Consider the following 19881-nt stretch of genomic DNA (forward strand, 5'->3'; position numbering starts at 1 on the left):
TTGGGGTACAAAATGCACAATAAGCTGTACATAAATCATAGTTAGTGCTCCTTTATTGCATTCAGGAGCACTATTTGGCCGGATTGGACCGATATTAGAAACGAAATACGGGCATGTTAAGCATGTCTAGCTAAAAAAGGTCAGAAGTTTTTTTAAGTTTAAAAAATAGATTTAAAATGCTTTCTGCAAAAGCATTTGTTATGTGCTAATTTTCGAAAAAGCACTTATATTTTTATTTAACATCTCGATGTGCTTCCAATTGAAGCACCTTTGAACATAAAAAGCATTTTCCAACTGGCCCTACACCTAGAATATACAAGGGAGAAGGTGAAATCTCGAGCTAGCTACATGGATTTAAAGTCCACCAGCTTGGAACCGGATCTTCTCCTGATCCACCAAAACTGAGCCACCTAATTAATTAATTCGGACCGTTAAAATTTGATCTAATAACTACAAACAGAGGATCTCTAAAGTTATAATAATTGTAACTGTTGAATCAAATTTCAACGGCGTGGATTAATTTGATTAGATGGCTCAGTTTTAATGGATCTGGTTCCCACCAGCCCAATCTCTTAATCTTTTGCCGGGTTTTGCCGCCACTATTTGACCAAAAGTTCAGTGACACAGAGAGAGACAGAGACAGAGAGACGAGAGACAGAATCTCACTCTTCGTCTTTGACTCATCCATCTCCCATGTCATTGCTTTGCCATGACCCTGTACATGCCATTGTTCAGGTCCTGCACCGTCCTACGAACACTCACCCAACTCCACGCCCACCTTGTCGTCTCGGGTCTCCACAGAGACCCACAGGCCTCCACCAAGCTCATAGAATCCTACGCCCAAATGGGTTCCCTCCAATCTTCCACCGACGTCTTCAAAACCTTCCCCAACCCAGATTCTTTCATGTGCGGCGTGCTCATGAAGTGCTTCGTGTGGAATCACTGCTTCCAAGAAGCCATTCTGCTCTATCACGAAATGTTGCACCGTGAAAACTGGATGAACAGGTTTATATTTCCTTCTGTTTTGAGAGCTTGTTCGGGGTTTGGTGGTCTGGGTGTTGGCGGGAAGGTGCATGGGAGGATAATCAAATCTGGGTTTGACTCCGATGCGGTGGTCGAGACCTCGTTGCTTGGTTTGTATGGGGAACTGGGTAGCTTAGGTGATGCCCGGAAGGTGTTTGACGCAATGCCGGTGAGGGATGTGGTGTCGTGGAGTTCGATTATTTCGTGCTCTGTGGAGAATGGGGAGGCAAGTGAAGGGTTGGATTTGTTCCGTTGGATGGTTTTTGAAGGTGTTGAACTGGATTCGGTTACAATGCTTTGTGTGGCTGAGGCTTGTGGGGAGTTGGCATTGTTGAGAGAAGCAAGGTCAGTACATGGCCATGTTGTTAGAAGGGGAATTAAGACTGATGGGCCTTTGGATAATTCTCTCATTTCAATGTACAGTAAATGTGGTGACTTGCAAAGTGCAAAAACGATCTTTGGTAGTGTTAGTCATTGGGACACTGCATCTTGGACCGCAATGATATCCTGTTACAATCAAACTGGTTCTTTTTCGGAAGCGCTGGACGCTTTTGTTGAGATGCAAGAGTCGAAGGTGGAACCGAATTCGGTAACCTTGATGTGTGTTCTGCGGTCCTGTATTAGGTTAGGCTTGCACAGAGAAGGGAGTTCTGTTCATTGCTTTGCTATTAGGAATAGTGTAGACCCTGACCTTGATTTTTTAGGATCTGCATTGTTCGAATTGTACTCTGAAATTGGGGGACTAAGCTATTGCCAGAAAGTTATTAATACAATGGGAGGGAGAAATGTTGTTTCATGGAACACAATCATTTCAGGCTATTGTCAGAAAGGTTTGTTGAGAGAGGCATTGGTACTCTTTATGCAGATGCAGACCCAAGGACTAATGCCAGATTCATTCAGCATGTCAAGTGCTCTCTCGGTGTGTGGAAAGGTCGGGTCTTTAGAGCTTGGACATCAGATACATGGTCATATAATCAAAAGAGGCTATTTGGATGAGTTTGTGTTAAATTCACTTATTGACATGTACTCAAAATGTGGGTTTGTAGATTCAGCATACATGATATTCGACAAGGTTAAACACCTTGGTATTGTAACATGGAACGCTATGATTTCCGGATTTTCTCAAAATGGTAACCCTGTCATGGCGATCAGTCTTTTTGATGAAATGTTCTTGAACTGTCATGAGATCAATGAAGTCACTATATTAAGTATTATTCAAGCTTGTTCCGAATTAGGTTATCTGGAAAAGGGGAAATGGGTTCACCACAAGCTCATAACTTTGGGCATCAGGAAAGATTTGTTTACTGATACAGCTCTAACTGACATGTATGCCAAGTGTGGTGACCTGCGGTCAGCTCAGGGAGTCTTCGATATGATGGAAGAGAGAAGCGTTGTGTCATGGAGTGTCATGATTGCTGGTTATGGTATGCATGGCCGGAGTAATGCTGCCACATCACTCTTTGATCAGATGGTGGAAACGGGAGTGCAACCAAATGAGATCATTTTCATGAATATTCTTTCAGCTTGCAGTCACGCAGGAGCTGTCGAAAAGGGAAGGTTCTATTTCAGATCAATGAGGGATTTCGGCATTGAGCCTACTGCTGAACATTTTGCTTGTATAGTTGACCTTCTAAGTCGAGCTGGTGATCTCAACGGAGCATATGAGACTATCAAATCAATGCCAACCCCTGTAGATGCCAGCATATGGGGCGCTTTGCTTAATGGATGTCGAATCCACCAGAGGATGGACATGATCGAAAGCATTAAAAGAGACGTTTTAGATATCAGCACAGATGACACTGGATACTACACCTTATTTTCTAACATATACGCTGAAGGGGGGAACTGGGATGAATTTGGAAATGTGAGACTAATGATGAAAGGTATCGGTCTAAGGAAGGTCCCCGGATACAGTATAATTGAGCTCGATAAGCAAGTTCACAGATTTGGAGCTGGAGATACCCCTCTTCCCCAAATGAAGGAGGTTTACAGTTTCTTGGAAAAATTTCAGTCTCTCACTCGTGAATAAAGGATAACGTAGAATTTGATGTGTTGAATCCTGACACTATTATATTCTCTTGAAGAATTATATACAAGTCGGAATGTGAAGCCGGCCAGTGGCGGATCTAGGATTTCAAGATCGCGGGGTCCCACGATAAAAGTTTCAAAAAAAAATAAAAATAAAAAAACTAGTTTGGTTCCATATCACTATTTTTTATTGAATTTGGTTCATTGAATAATCAAAATTAATCAACCACATCAAGTGGCCCAATGGTAAGGGTGCGGATTTCGGCTCTCAAAATACAAAAAACAGGGACGTCTCGGGTTCGAGGCTTCAAACTGGTGAGTCTGCTTGACTGTGGCCAGGAGAAAGCTGAAATGCCTCTGTGAGTCTTCCAAGCCCCTAGAAGGGGTGGATAACCGTAATGAATCTACAAAGATGAAATTTGTTAATGTAACATATATATTACAATTGAGAGTTGAGACTCTAAGATTAAAAAACTTAAATGAATTTGGAAGAAATAAAATTAGGCAGCTAGAGGTGGTGGAACAGCAAATGGTGCTAAGGGATGGGGTAACTTGAGTTTAAAGTTGGGAGGTTGCAACAATTTGGAGGATTAAAACGAAAATTAGAAACCTCTTCTTCTTCGTTATAAGCACTGCTGCATGCACATCCATGGAGGCAATAAGCCTCTCCGCTGCACCTGCCCAAATTGTTAAAGGATCCCGAAGGTCGATCGCAAGTGTTTCTTCGGACTTCCGGAGGGTCCCGGGACCTCCCGTGTCCTCATATGGATCCGCCCATGAAGCCGGCAGATCATTCAGAATTGGCACTTGAATTTCTAAGGAACGCCTGCCTTGTGCGTTCTACTCGTTCTTGAAGTGTGTCTAAAGACTAAAATCACAGGCAGGTAAGAGATTTGAGTTTGTTCATTGTATTTTTGGAGGTCAACACCCAAAGGGTTGTAATTTTACCAATTTATTCTGTCAAATGACAATAATTGTAACACACACATTCGATTAATTTTGAATTTTCCCATTATTTCTTTCATTTTTGGTGCACCACTATTCACATCCAAGTACAAATCTGTTCACTCAACCCGCAGGCCGCCTTGTACATTGTGCCTTCCAAGTCTTGCATCAACGATCGTCACGGATGATCTCTTAATCGAATGCTGTTAAGTCATCCAGGGTAGCCGTACAGAATGCCATGTTTCTTCATTAGCTTTTGAAGAAGCATGCCCGTGAATGTTACCTTCAGACCAACAGTATGCTGAAGTTGCAGAAAGTGCCTTACTCTTGGGGCTTCAAATTTTGTATCCATTCATCCAGATCTTGGGTGCAGTTCCTGTGCAAGAACTGGTAATCAACAGGGTGCAGGGCGCCGCTGCAATTTGACTCTTGGCATTGCTACATCTCCTCACTCGAAAATCGACTCTTTATATCCTAAGCAAGACATGCCAACCTAACAGGTGCAATGTGATTTCTGATATCCATCTCTACTTGGCTATATGCAAGGGACTTGCTCAATCCTCTTTGCTTCATTAGCTCTCTAACCTGATTAACCTGGCTCCATCGACCATCTGAAGCATAAAGGTTACACATTAGCACATAATAGCAAGCTTCACCAGGATTCAGCTCTAGCATTCTTCTTATCGCCACTCCGCCAAGATCAAACCTCGAATAGAGTCCACATCCGTGGAGAAAAGCCCCAAACAAACTAACATCTGGCTGAATCGGCATTCTCTCAATGAATTCCAGGGCCTCTTCAAGTTTACCAGCACGAGCCAATAGATCGACCATACACGCGTAATGCTTCATTGAGGGCTTGAAGTTATAGTCTTTGCAGAGTGAATTGAAATACCTCCACCCTTCTGCAATCATTCCCGTATGGCTACAAGCTGACAATAAGGTCGTGAAGATTACTTCGTTGGGCTCCAGATGATTCTTCAACATATCACTGAAAAGTGCAACGGAACCTGTACTGTCACCCTGAATTCCATAACCGCCAATCATTGCACTCCATGTGATAGTGTTCTTCTCTCCCATTGCATCAAAAACTAGACGAGCAGATTCAGCATCCCCGCACTTGGCGTAGAAGTTTAAAAGTGCAGTGCCAACATAGATATTTGCAGTTAATAGGCCATCCTTTATGGAGTGAGCATGAAGCGATGAACCAACTGGAAGAAAACCAAGGGAAGCGCAAGCTGAGAGGACACTTGCCAATGTGAACGCATCATGTGAGAATGATTCTGATCTCATTTGATGAAACAGTTGCAGGGCTTCATGTGCAGACCCGTTTTGGGAATACCCGGAAATAATTGAATTCCAAGCAATCACATTCTTGTCGGAGATTGTTTCAAAGATATAACGAGCATCACCAATCATATGGCATTTTGCATACATGTCCACCAGAGCATTTCTCACAGTAGGTTCCTCCAACCCAAGTTTTATCCCAAGACCGTGGATTGACCTTCCCAAATTCAAATTATCTGACTGTGCACAAGAAGAAAGCACACTTGCAGTAGTTATAGAATTGGGCAAGAGACCAACCCATTTCCTATCCGTAAACAACTCCAAAGCCTCGTCGGGATACCCACATTGAGTGTACCCTACAATCATTGCTGTCCATGAAACAAGATCGGTCCCACAAAACTCATCAAATATGGAACGAGCATCTCCAATGTCCCCGCACTTGACATACAAGTCCAGAAGGGATGTCACCAGAAAAGAGTTAAGTTCAATACCATTCTTAATCAAATGTCCATGAATCCACTTTCCTTGAAGCAAAGATCTTAACTTTGTACACGCCGTAAGTACGCTTCCTAACGTGAACTGATTCCCTTCAACCAACCCCTCTCTCATCCTATTAAACAAGACCAACCCATCTTCCGGACAATCATTTTGCACATACCCAACTATCATTGAAGTCCAACAAACCACATTTCTATCAACAATCCCTTCAAAAACCACCTGAGAACACTCAATCCATCCACACTTCGCATACACATCCACCAAACCCGTCAACACGAAACTATCAGGACTTGCCACCTTAACAATCCGGCAGTGCACCTTCCTCCCTTCATCAAAATCTCGCAACTCACTACACGCCTTCAACACAATCGAGAAAACAACGTTGTCATGCTCTCTTACGCACATTCTCATACGATTATAAAACCCTATAACCTCTTCATACAAATTGTGCATAAAGTACCACCTCAGCATCACTTTCCACGAATAAAAATCTGGGCTTGGCATTTTATCGAACAGATACCGGGCACACTTGATGTACCCAAATGACCCATATAAACTGATCAATTTTGTTCGGCAAAGGAGATCGTCGGCGAGGCCGTGTAGGACGAGCAAGCTGTGGACTTTCTTCAGGGAATCGATGTTCCTGCACAAAACGAGAAGATTAAAACACGGGTTCGAAAACACCGCGTGCGTCGACGCTATGGTTTGAGAAAGGTCGGGTGGCTCCAACGGTGGTGATTGGTAGATGGCATGCGTCAGAGTCCGACCCTGACGTAAGGGCGTATTGGGTATTTGCAGATGTAAGGGGGAGACGAATTTCTTCACCGCCGTCCTCATCAAATTTCCTTTTGTTTTTTAACTTGTCGGAAATTTTTTCAGTGTTTGAAAAGCGGTTGATTTATGGCCGCTGATGCCGCTAAACCACCCATCCGGTTCTTGTTTTGGCGCGTCCTGACCTTTTGTTTTGCGTTATTTTATGGGCCTTGAGAAATTGGTCAGCCCAAAAATTGTGGGCCGGTTCTGAAGCTTAAGGTCCGTTTTATTTTTGTTATTTTTTATTTCTATTTTTATTTTTTGGTTAAAAAACAAAGCAATAATAGGACATCTATTATTTAATAAAAAAACTAATGAAAATGACTTCAAATCTTTACATTTTAATCAAAAATCATCCACTAACTTTATTTAATAATAAGAACAAAAGACAAATAAAAAGATTAAAAAAAAGGTAACAAACCCAACTTGCGTTGGGGCGCGTACCCCCTTCAAACACTCCACTTTTATCTCCCACCTTTTTGTCCCATCGTCAACTACATTAATAGTTTTTTTTTATTTTTTTGCCTTAGAATAAAAATACTTCAAATTGAATTACATTCTCCTGTTTTATTTTTGTAGTGTTGTTTTCCAATAGTAGTCATGATGACGATAAACTTTTCAATATGCCTAAGACAAGGGGTGGTACTTTTTATACAAATTGTGAGATTCTTGTGTTAAAAAATTAATAACATAAAAAATAAAAATTTTCACCACTTATATAATAACACGTGGTATACCATTTGTGTTACGGGCACAAGGAAAATCCTAGGTTGGGTTTTAGCAAGTCATGCATGCAGCACATGCATGTGTGTGTGTCTCTCTCTCTTTCTCTGTATATGTTTTTTAAAATAGAGAGAGAAGAGAGTGAGCTAGGGTTTGATACGGGGAGATTGTTAGAGCACTTCCACCGGGGGTGGGATAGGCCGGCACACAACCAAAAAAATGGCCCAGCACCTAAGGAAGTCTCCCCAGCCCACGGGATTGCCTGGCACCCGGCCCAAGTTGGTCTCCATGCCAGCCCAAAATTGACAGACCTTGGGACGGGCCCGTATGACGCCATGCTAACATCAGGGATGGAATGAGCCACAGAGGGAAAAGGCAAATGGCCTGAAAGTGATGACCCGAGTTCAACGGAAAATCTGAAAAAAAAATGCACCAACAGCATGTTTGCATCAACACAAAGGTTTCCAACACGATTTATATGTTAGAAACCATAAGAATAGGATTGAGAACTTACCCAGGTGAAATGCAAGAGATTTCACCGAGATTGGACCTTGAACTCGTCGGAGTTGTCTGTTTTCCTTTGTCAGAATCACATGCAGCGAATTAAGCCCTCAAATTAACCACAAAAATTGCAACACAACATGATTTAAAGCTTAAGAACACAATACAGTGATAGAAACATCACCTGGGTTAGAGATTGAGAGCTCAAGCTTTCGGCTTCAATGGTAGGACCTTGCACCATGCACCGATGCTGCATGCAAGGCCATGGTTACGTTCCTTGAGCTCCAGGGATTACAAAATAATATTTTGTGTTTGATTTGTTGAAGGTTTTGAAGAGGAAGGAGAATGAGAGCTCACGGGAGTGAGCTGGAAAAGAGAGAGGGGGAGAGAAAATAGAGAGAGAAATAACCGGTTGGGGATGTAGAGGGAGAGTATAAAGGGTTTTAGTGGAAAGGTTCCTGACTTATTTTTTTTTTTTTATAATAAAATTATTATTTTTATTATTTTATAATAAATAATAATATTTTAATAAGATTGACTAGGCTTTTTCTTTTTTAGGGGTGGAGATGCTCTTGGTCTATTACTGTTCATTGGGGTCTATCACTGTTCACTGAGTAGATAAATGCATTGAATGCTGGCCCAAAGTCTTTAGGGGTGGAATTGCTTTTAGTGGGCTTAACTTTTCTATACAAGAATAATAAGTTTTTTTCCAATACAACTAGATATTTACGTTAAGGAGGGGGAGTTAAATTGGTTTGAACACGCCATCAACACGATTCAAACATAAAATTTATCATTTACCAGTAAAGAATAATACTACTATACAGGAGCCAATGATAGTAATTCATTACACTAACTTTTTACCATCTATTAATGTCAATCTTCTATTCGTTGTGAATAAATAAATTAAATATCAAAATCTTTGATTAATGTCGTAATCTTCCACTGAATAGGTTGCGTAAGATCAATTAAACCAAAAATGCACAACAAATCTGGTATTTATTTATTTTATAAATAATGTGGTCGTACAACACTACTAAAGTTTTGACCAATTTTTTTACTAATAAAAGGACGAAGATATGAGAAGGTGGAGATTAGGTAAAGTAATAGGTTGGCAAAGATTGCGTCGACCACGGCAAATTCCATTTAGAGCTTCTTGTTAGTTGGCCCTCTTTTGTCCTTCATTTTTCATGCTTTTGGGTACATAATATTTTAATTTGTTAATCTTAGCTTTGTCAATGCAAATTGAAAATTAAAGGAAGCTTATTGGTGGGACATGTTTGGCCAAAAACCTTGCCTAATTTCTGCAAAAAGTTAGAGAATGAACCAAAACCGCTTTCCTGGTTCGCAAACAAACAAGGCACATCATGTGGCCACGTGTAAACTTGTTCTCTTGTTTTACGTGCTCATGCGGCAACAACATTACCAAAAAAATCACATATCAAATTTCCGCCCCTTCTAACATTACAGCTTTTTAGTATTTTTCTTTACTCTCGTAAGTGGTAAGTTTTAAAGTTCACCTTTCATAAATAGTGAATTTGATAATAAAGATTATTTGTTAGCTCATTATGTAACTTAGTTCAAACCTCACCCACTTATATCGTTGTATAAAAATAAAAATAAAACCTGGGGGTCAATCTAGGAAACATATTGTAGACCGGAGTATAGCTGAGTTGGCTAGAAAAAATGTGTTCCTGCCTCTACACCCTAGTTTGAATCTCCTTCGAACTTCGAAGTTTGGATCAGTTGAATAAACATAAATCAAAAGAAGAATATTTACATCTGAAATAAGCGATAAATTCACATCTCAATTCCCAGAAGAGAAGCAATGTACGAGCAAATAAAAGAGGAGTGGTATCTATCCGGGAATAAATTTATGCAACATTATTTATGAAAAATACAAAGATGGTACCACCCAAAGACAGAAAAATCAAACCAACCCAAACTTTGGGCTAAGAAATGTACAGAGGGCAGTCAATCCCCATGGCAACCTCAAACCCCTGCAGCCACAGAAACCACCACCCTATTTTTTCTCTATGGAAACTCAACAAGTTAAAACCCTCTTCCCATTGTTTAGGTTAAAGGGACGGATGATGGGAGATTATTACCTGCCGCGCATCTTTGCCTACGAGGCCTTCTGGTTGTCTTACCCCAACCGGTTAGGCTTCTATCTTCCAGTCCCATTTCTGTATTATTAAGCTGCTGTACCAGTGGACTGCAAGCTGGGATAGTTTCCACAGGAGGAGAGGGATTCACCACTGCTCGTCGCCTGCCCCTACCACAACCGTTTCTTGTTGAGTTTCTCCTGGTTAGTCCCGTCTGCCATGAATGGCCCATTGCCCGCATTAATCCTCCAAATGTCTGGAGATCTTCTGTCACCTCGTGCCTTGACAAGGAAGCCAGACCGGGAAGGATATCCCTTTGGAAGTCCCTCCGCTGCCTCCCTCTCCTTGACTGGCCTCTTCTGGGAGGATTTGGTAGTAATGTGTTTCCTGTTTCTTCCAGGTTCAAGTTTTCTGGAACCAGAGGCTTAGGCATGTAATCTTCTTCCTTGGTCTCTCTCAGTTTCAAAGTCACGAATTCAAAGTAATCAAACGCGTCTGATAAAGATTCATCATCATCATCATCACCATCTTTGTCTCTCACAACGATGTCAAACTTGCTCTCAAGATCATTCCCACAAGTGGAAGCTATCTCCACAAACCACAGAAGGGGGTCGATTGAAGAAGCTTCCGGTGGACTGCAAGAGGATTCATCAGTATGATTGTCAGGACCAGATGATGAGATGGCAACTATTGCCTCCGCTGCTACTCTCACAAGTTCCTCTTGAGGAGGTTCAGCTGGGTGTTGTGGCGATGCTAAAGGCATTGCTTTCTGCTTTTCAGGAGACGCTTCCACAAGAATGACACTTTCATCAGTCCCGGGTACAATTGGGGCTTCCAAATCTATTTCTACTGTGATCTTCACACTGGTGGCTGGAGCAGAAGGTTTCAAAGATTCTTCATCATCACTAACACACGAGTTCAAATCGATGACACGTCTGAAACTTGCAACCTTCGTATCTATTCTCTCGTCTACAACTACAATTTCTTCTACATTCTTTGTGGCCAAGTCAGGAGCTGAAGGATCACAAGGCAAGTTGATATCCAGTCCTCCATTTCTCTTGTTATTTTCCACAGAAGGGGAGGTAAGAGAATAAGACTCGTTCTTAGTGTTATGGGACTTAACAAAAATAGGAAACCCAAGAAGTTTTCTCTTGCACGGGCTGTCACCTAGTTCAGTCCTTCTGGCCTCAACATCATTCTCGCAAGGAACTGATTTTATGTCCTCGGCAAAAGTTTGATTTAAATCCTGTACACCAGTCTTTGAAACTCTGCCTACATTGGCAAACTCATTCTTAAAAGCAGGCTTGGCTCTTAGCCACGGCAAAGCTGCAAGATCGTCCTCATGCTTTTGTTCCCCCCCTACGATCCTAAGACATTGCTGGGGTATTTCTTCATTGGATGAGCTCTTTGAAAGCACCACATTTAAGTTTACTTCCTTTGCAAACTTCAAATCCTTGCAACTTGAACCCTTGTAGTGTGTCACTGAACCCTGACTCCTCAAGTGCTCAGGGCCTCCGTTGTGATCGTTACTGCTGCTCTGATAGTCGCAGCTGAGAGACGGGAAGCGAACTAGTTCCTTAGACCCTGAAGATGAACCATGGTGAAAACCATTTTGGTATGGTACTTCACTTCCAGAACCATGGTTAGAACTAGAATTGCTGTTAAGATACCACCTATCTCCAAAGATCCCATTGCTCTGAACTGATGACTGGGAACTCTTGCTCAAGGTAGCAGATGAAGGAAAACACGGGTGAGTTTGAACTGATATTGGCTTTTGGCTTACGCCATTGCCTGGCTTTTCCCAAGATGAAACCGAGTGAGTCCATGACCTGGCCACATCCGAGGAAGGAAGAATGTGATGATATGGACTGGGCATATGAGAAGTCACAAAAATATTCTGATGCTTATTATTGGAAATTTCATGACTTCTATCTGAATTCTCCGCACCACAAACTGTCCTCTCTCTCCACAAGTCCACCTTGCTTTTATCATTCAGATAGAAAGCGGTTTCGTGAACATTGTTAATAGAAACTTGCATTGGATGGGACGATATCGGCAACCTTTCTGTTTGGAGACATTGGGAAACAGTTTTAAGGTTGCTTTTACTTTGCCCTGTAATACAATGAGAGCTGATATTAATTTTTATAATGGAAAAATCTATAACAAGAAATTCTGCATTCTCAAAGCCTAGCCGAATGGCAACATAGCCCTTAACAGGTGCCTAAAGATTCACCAAATACGTGCATGGTCAATTGTGAAAGAATGAGATGATCCCGCAGTTCTGAAGACTAATATAAGTTGTTTGATTAATCCTTTATTTCATCTTTTATATTTCGGTTAAACTTCTTGTTTTCTAATACATTCGTATTTATAATTTTGATTTCTTTATCAATTTCTTTCAAACAATCTAGAATCTACAATAACTGCACATACGAATACTAAAATAAAAGGAAATGCAGATGTCAAAAAGGACTAACTTAAAGTTCAATCAAATTTCATGTATACCTGCTTCAAGAACATGCGAAAACCACCCTTTTCCACTTCCGTTCTCCAAATATATGTTGTTTGGGATAACCTTATCACGTACATGATGAGGGTTGAGTGATATTTCCTTCGGCAAACCTAAAAGCTGCAATCTAGACTTAGCCGCCTGATCGGTACCCTGAATCTTTCCATGATAAGAGTCATGGCCCAGAGGATAAGCGTATTCTGAAGCATTTGTTTCTTCAATTTGAATAGGCTCATTCAAGTCAGCCAAACCATTTGTGCTCCTCGAACATGTATCAGATCTTGAAACATGTCCTTTGCAATCTGTCTTCGCACCTTCGCAGAAAAAGAGCTTTGCACCACCCTCGAGTGTGGTTTTACAATTTTTATTCGGCTGACAAGTAGGAGTGCCAGAAGCTTTCTCATCAGTGAACTGCTCCCCTTCGTCAGAATCAACATACACATCAGCTGGAAGTTGAAGATCAAACATTTTTTTCCTCACTTTTGTGGGTCTTGACTCCATCACCTCAACAACTTTCGAACTAATCCCATTTTGGTATGGAAACAAACCAATTTTTTGGTTGTTTCCTTTCACGGCACTAGATGGAGAATGGGTACCTTCAACACCTGGAATCGATGGTCCAGCATTAACAGAGTTTACCAAAGGAAGGCTGGAATCATGCCATTTCCGAGCATCTTCAGATGTAATTTGAGATGCTAAGGGACTTGACAACAATGATGTCTCCATGGGTATCTGGTTTCTATGTAGTTCTTTCCATTTTATTTCATCCATCAAGTCCCTTTGAATTCTGTACAGCCGGTGAAGTTCAATCACCTGGAAGACATGAAAATCCCATAAATGTTCAAGTTCCTACTATATTGAGTACAATAATACATTAGCAAACAAGGCTCTACGTGTGGGTTCAAACAGTCAATACACCAAATTAAGGTCCTCCAAATATAGAATTCAATAAATATACAAAGATATCCAACAGATAGAATCACGAAGAATTTGTCAAGGTTTGAGAAATATTGCATGATAAGAAAGTAAGTACCTGATTCTTAAATATGGCCTCATGCTTAAGCATGGTCTGCTTGACTACATCCTTATCATACCCTGGAAAAGCATCAGGCATGGCCCTCGGCAAGAAACCATTGCGATACTGCCTATTTGACAAGGTTTTATCTCCGTAATATAAGGGCCAGCTACAATTGTTTGGATCCTCGTTAAGATCCCTCACTGAGTAATACCCGGGCATGTAGCTTTTACACTGCATTTTTGTTCCCATTCCTGGAAAAGGAAAAACAACAAAGAAACATTTCAGTGTCAAAATTAAAGGCATACCAAACAGAGAAACTGATGGACAACAGAAGGAAAATGATATCAAGTACATGTTAAAGAATCCTATTTAGCAGAACTACGCATCCCGGCACTCAATATGACCAGAGAGGGAAATTGTTTCAGTGTGACACACTAGCCTGAATAAGAAAGATGCTTAGATTTAACTCATAAGAACTATTAAATCATCCATGTTCCCACCCCACCCTGAAATAAGGTGAGATGAAGGGAATGACAACAGTGCTAACCACTTAAGTTGGTACAAACTACGAACACAAAGATGAGGAAATTCTCATGCACAAATCAGGGCAAGGGCCAACGGTGCAACGTGATTTGCTATCACTATGGCTAAATTGAGAACCTAATGTTTCTTCAACCAAATTACATGAATCCCATCTTCACCGAGAACTGTCAGAGTAATGCAAGTGATTGCTACACAAAAGGACCTCCAGACACTCTCGAGTCCTGTACACTATAGTTGAAAACTTGACAGTGCCGCAAATATGATAAAAGCTACTATCCGAAGTCTATTTATAATTCATGTCGCCAAATATAGAAAATTTTGCACTCTTGAAAGCCTCAACAATGAACATTAATGCACTTCAGCTGAAAATTTTGCATGATCTCTTGAACAAAATCCAACATGCTGCTGCTATTCGACCAGAAAAAACATAATGCTGATAAAAGAGCAGGAATCCACATTTGTCGTATACAAGGGAAACCAGCGACAACTAAAGGAACTGAGCCAAAACAGCACATGCACAAAGTGTTTCACAACCTCAAGTAGCAGACATTACAGCTTAATTGAAAGATATACCAAACCATTCAATTTACAAAAGACACACATAAGTGAACACTTAGTATGATTTCCAAATCAGTGGATGTCATCTATATTCGAACTGGGAACCCATTGCATTCAATGGGTATCGATGCAACCAAAGCGGAATCAACCCATCAATAGAAGCCTCAATGAACCAACAACAATTGAAACTAAATTTACCATTCCCTTCAATATCAAGCCTAATGAATGCGAGCTTTGAGAAAACAAAAGAGGTATCTTTAACTAATGCAATTCGAAGCAGAAACAAAAAGGCCAAAAAAGCTGAAAGAAAATAAGCAATAAATAGAGACATGCTTTCACAGTATCACCAATACACAGAGAAATTTGAGGGGAAAAGCCCAACATACTGGAACATTCAGAAATATTATGATCCAGAATTGAACTTTGCAATAAAAGTTAACTACACAGATCTCGAAAAATTGCAGACTACAGAAACCCAGAATCCACAGTAACTAAGTCTAAAATTACCCAGACGCGCACACACACAATCTAATTTTCCAACAAACCAATCAACAAAGAAAAGAACCTGAAAACTTTTTTGTAAAGTCGACAATTTGCAATGAAGAAACAAATGCACAAACCCATAAACCCAAACATTCAAGCCATAAAACCCAACAATTTAGCCGAACTTGATGGTCAATTTGAATACCCAATTCACCAAATCACCACAAAAAACCTATCTGAATTCAGAAAATTCAATTTACCCAGAAAAAAAATATAAGAATTTTACCTCAGACCCACATCCCGTTTTCACCTCTCCTCCTCAAAAGCATCATCCCCAACAGATTGAATCATTTAGCAGAAGCTTTCACATGGTGGAAAATTCACGCTATGAAAAAAACAGCAAAGCAGCTGAAAACTAAAACTGTATATCTGAAATTATACAAAGAAACAACAAAGTGGGTGCTTTTGCAAACACCATTCAGGAAGCTTAGATCGTCATCAGGTTGAGAAAAAGGAGATTTCGATCTGATGGGCCACTCTCTCTCTCCATCTCTATCTCCCTCACCCTCTCTCTCTAACAAAAAAAAAAAAAAAGAAAAGCACAGAACTTTAGAGAGAGAAAGACTTCTACTTGTTAGAGAGAGATATCCCAGATAAGAAATCTTCACACAAACAAACGACCTTCTAAGAACAGTGACATGAAATTTGTCAACATCCGGTCTCTTTTTATTCTCTGCTTTTTCTTTTCTTCTCTCACACTCTCTCTCTATTTATTTTTCTCTCCATTAATATTTATAACCCAATAATTTATTTATGGGTTTTTCAGGAAATGAAAAGAAATGGGCATTTCTAGATTCTCTCCACCTTCCTTGCTTTTGGTACAGATATCAAAAAATAACATTAAACAAGTCTTGGTAGACTGCATATCAGATAAAATATACATATACATATATATATATATATATATATATATTATGCATTTATATATGCAACGCCTGCACTTCTGCAGCAGCAGGGGGCACAGGCACACCAAAGCAGCTTTCTGAGCCTAGGTTTGTTAAAAAAAGACTGATTAATTACTAATTAGCACAAAAAGCACGGCAATTTTCCATTTTAATCAGTGATTAATCGGTTAATCCCAGCAGACAAAATGTGGGTCCCCCTGGTACTGTGGCAAGGATGAGGTTTCCTGAGGCTTAAGGGACAGGAAACAAATGCCCTTCTGGATACACTTTATTTACGAAAATGGGATTCTTGATGCTTCTGCTGTTTGGCAGTGATTGGCCGATCCTCTGTTTTTCTTGTACTAGCGAGTGTGTGTGTGTGTGTATCTGTCATTTGCGAAAACACTCGGAAACTGTGTACTTCGTTATAAAAGCAGATAATATAGGAGCATGTGCCACGTGGCCTTTTTTTGAGCTGAATCTTAAATCGCACGATGAGTGTGTCAGGTCAATTAGGAGAGTTAATCACTTTAATTAATCATGATTTTTTGTTTTACCAAACTAATTACTCAGGTGACATTAATCTGCGGTTGGTTATGCTAGATTTTCATAAAATAATTTGCCTTAAATGTATTATTCGAGAAATAAAAAGTTTGTAAATGCATCCATTAATTTGATTAGCACATCTAAAATTATTAAATATTTGTTAGGGAGTAGTTACTATCTCAATGAGACAATTTGAAAACTCGCTCTGTCCGAAAATGACGTTTGAAAATTCTCGTAATTCTAATCCATAATGTCAAAACTAGTACTTATTTGAAAATGAGGAAACTCGCCTAATCACGTCATTTGTAAAACACATCGAACAATAACATGTATTTTAGTCTCTCTCAACTTTACTCGGGTCTTATCCAATGTTAGAGCTAGCAAAGATAGAAACGTCTATCAAACAAAACTAGCAAAATGGGAACCGCACAAAACAATCCCAAAAAAAGCGTAAGTGGATAGTATAGGCAAAGCAAACAATGCATCTGATGGATACCAGTTTTGGACATAAACTAAACATGGTGCCTGCCTAGCTCCAGTGACAGAGATATGGAGGTTGAGTTGTCCAAAACCCTAGGGCAAATCTGGTCTACAAATCAAAACCAAGTTGCACCAACCTAGAGCGCAAGGAGAGTAAATCGTACTCATGATTCAGGTTTTACAAGAGAGCACATTTGTTCTACTTAACTTGGCACTATAAAGTCTGCTTTATTTATTTTTAATGTTAGAAAATTAATTTAAGATCGGGATAGAAATTAGGTATATTTTTTAAAAAATATATTATTTAGTTGTATTTGATCTACCACTTCTAATTGTCTTTACCTGACATGAAAACCTTTTCTCGTGCATACTCATTGAGTCAAACTTCCTTTTCAATCCTCTTTCTCATTAGTATACATTATATAAACCTATTTAAAAAATGCAGAATTTTCTCTCCCTCGTGACATTCTAGTGGTTTTGACTAATCCACCCAATAATATTCAAGCAATTTACTTTAAATATATAGTTATACCCTATTATAAGTTTGAACAAATGACAATTTTTATAGTCAAAAGATAACGAAATAAGCAGCATACGTAACTGAAGCCACTTTAGTTGAAAATAAACGTTCTCTTAATATATTTGAGTTCGAATTTTCTTCGTAGGTTAAGAAATAACCTTATAAACAAGTAAGGTATTCGTTTCATGTTTTCTTTTTGTCCTTTTCATTTGATATGTTACAGCCCATTCCACATTCGATCCAATCATAGTTTTTATAACTTAAAAACGAGTTGTGAGTTCCAAACTCAAATTCTTGTTTGGTTTGCCTATTTTATAAAAACTCATTTCTCTTTTCGTGATCTTCGCTGCCAGCATCGATCAAGTCCTGCACTCCGTCGGGCATCGGTTCGGGTTCACCGCAAACGTCGACCTGTGTTCGATGAACCGATTCGATTCTACTGTGGCTCCACTTAGTTATTTCTACGCGGAAAGATTAAGGGAATGCCGGCGTTGGATGGTGCCTACAATGGTGAGGGAAGAGGTGGGGAATGTTGTTGCCAATGAGATTCTAACTTACTTGCCCGACCAATACGATGAAACCAGACTAGGACTTACCTAAGTTTAAGATTTAAAACAGTTTACGAGTAAGTTTAAGATTTAAAATAAGGCTTTTCATATTAGCATCTCATAAAATGTTGAATGCACCTCACATTAAAATTTGATATTAAATGACTTATTTATTCTACTGTGCAAGGGTAATTTTGACTTTATTAGGTTTTTTTTTAAAAAAATAAAAAAATTATAAATACACCCCAAATCACACTTTTTACGTATTATTTATCTTCTTCAACTATCAAAACCCCTCCGACCCTCCATGGTTGAACAAAACTCTAACCAATGAAACTACAAACATGTTGATTGAGAAAAATTATTTTTGATGAATGTAACACGAAATCGATGTTTCGGAAGCCTCACATGAGGTAAGACTTCATATTTTTTATTGTTTTAGTGATTTTGACGACATCGATAATTATTTAATCTTGCTTTTGCTGCGTTATTCAAGTTTCTATGTTCATATTCATCTTTTAGGGATTACAAGGATTACATGAAGAATAAAACACCTAAAATTTGCACCAAATATTAAAAACAGACAATATGGGTTTTAATGGTAGAATTGAAAACAACCCACATATGCTTTAAATCCTAGGCGGCATCTTTTGTCAAAATTTCAGTCAGCATTTTTTGTCCAAATTAAAAGCTTTATAAGATTTGAGAAATGTTGGCTATATAGAAAATATGGGTGCATGTAGAAAATGTAAGGTGTATATTGAGAATGTGGGGTGTGAGGGTATTATGGGGAAGTATGTAGGGTGTATTAAGATAATTTTTAATTGAAAAAGCAAATGTGGGGTGTATTAAGTATATGAGGTTTATTCAACAATTTGTAGGGTGTTAATATGTTCAACAATTTGTGGGGTGTTAATATTATTAGCTTAAAACAATACCAAACAAATTTTTGGATTAAAAAATTAAAAAAAAAATAAACCTTTTCAAGATAAGTTCTTTTAAGTTATTTTGAAAAAGAAAAACTAATGAAAAATGCTTGAAAACTTTGAGTTTTAACAATAAGGACAAAATAAAAGGTAAAATGAATAGTACTAGGATAGACTTTTTAATGTAAAAATGTGGTTTTTCGTTAAAGTGAATAATACCAAGAGCTTTTCGTTAAAGTTCCCTTTTGAAAATTGATTAAGGATTTTGAGCTAAGTACCAAACAGGCACTTAAATTTTCGACCCATACAAGTGAGAAAACTTATGAAGCACACACAGAGCACTTGTTTTAGAAATTAGTTGTGAGTGAGAGGTCTTAGGTTCGATTCCTGCTAAAGGTGAATTCAAACCACATTCTTATGACTAGCTCAGTGTAAAGCTTAACTCACTATTCTACCCTAACTATAGACAAACTCTCTATTCCATCCAACCTACCGATTTTTCAGTGTGACCGGTACACGGGATGATACATCACGTATCACTATACAAATCATGGACGTAGCTGCCTTAGGCTCAGGGGGCGGATGCCCCCTTTAGTTGTTTGTGACATTAGTATCAACTCTTTTATGCACTATTACCATCGTTGGAAGAACATATTCAGCCGTAAAATTTATGTTGACAAATTGGATGGAAGATCAATGGATAAATGATAACATGATTATTTTTTTATAGGGAGAGATTTGATGGTATTAGCAATGAAGTTGTCTTTCAACGTTTGAAAACATAAAACACGTCGAGGGATATTGTAATAGGTTGTCTAAAAAACCTTATATATGGATTAATATATAAGTGTTTTGTTGAGTACATTTTTGAACTTTTTAATTTGTG

At 39.2% G+C, this 19881-nt stretch overlaps 3 protein-coding genes across 3 annotated transcripts; 1 reads left to right on the forward strand and 2 right to left on the reverse strand.

The window, feature by feature from the left end:
• The first annotated feature begins 655 nt into the window (after positions 1 to 655).
• On the forward strand, positions 656 to 3132 carry LOC137732986 (putative pentatricopeptide repeat-containing protein At1g69350, mitochondrial). The gene has a single exon (XM_068472213.1). The coding sequence runs from the start codon at positions 710 to 712 to the stop codon at positions 3050 to 3052; it is 2343 nt and encodes a 780-aa protein (XP_068328314.1). The 5' UTR covers positions 656 to 709; the 3' UTR covers positions 3053 to 3132.
• An 886-nt stretch (positions 3133 to 4018) lies between these two features.
• Positions 4019 to 6704, reverse strand: LOC137732321 (pentatricopeptide repeat-containing protein At2g03380, mitochondrial-like). The gene has a single exon (XM_068471629.1). It carries the CDS (start codon positions 6613 to 6615, stop codon positions 4471 to 4473), a length of 2145 nt encoding a protein of 714 aa, XP_068327730.1. The 5' UTR covers positions 6616 to 6704; the 3' UTR covers positions 4019 to 4470.
• Positions 6705 to 9590: 2886 nt separating this feature from the next.
• On the reverse strand, positions 9591 to 15917 carry LOC137731003 (uncharacterized). The gene is made up of 4 exons (XM_068470037.1): positions 15318 to 15917; positions 13463 to 13698; positions 12426 to 13242; positions 9591 to 12032 (listed from the first exon to the last, which is right to left on the reverse strand). The coding sequence occupies exons 2-4, from the start codon at positions 13694 to 13696 to the stop codon at positions 9889 to 9891; spliced, it is 3195 nt and encodes a 1064-aa protein (XP_068326138.1). The 5' UTR covers positions 13697 to 13698; positions 15318 to 15917; the 3' UTR covers positions 9591 to 9888.
• Between the last annotated feature and the right edge of the window lie 3964 nt (positions 15918 to 19881).

Source organism: Pyrus communis, chromosome 4 (assembly GCF_963583255.1).
Source record: "Pyrus communis chromosome 4, drPyrComm1.1, whole genome shotgun sequence".
In the NCBI taxonomy this organism is placed as follows: domain Eukaryota; kingdom Viridiplantae; phylum Streptophyta; class Magnoliopsida; order Rosales; family Rosaceae; genus Pyrus; species Pyrus communis.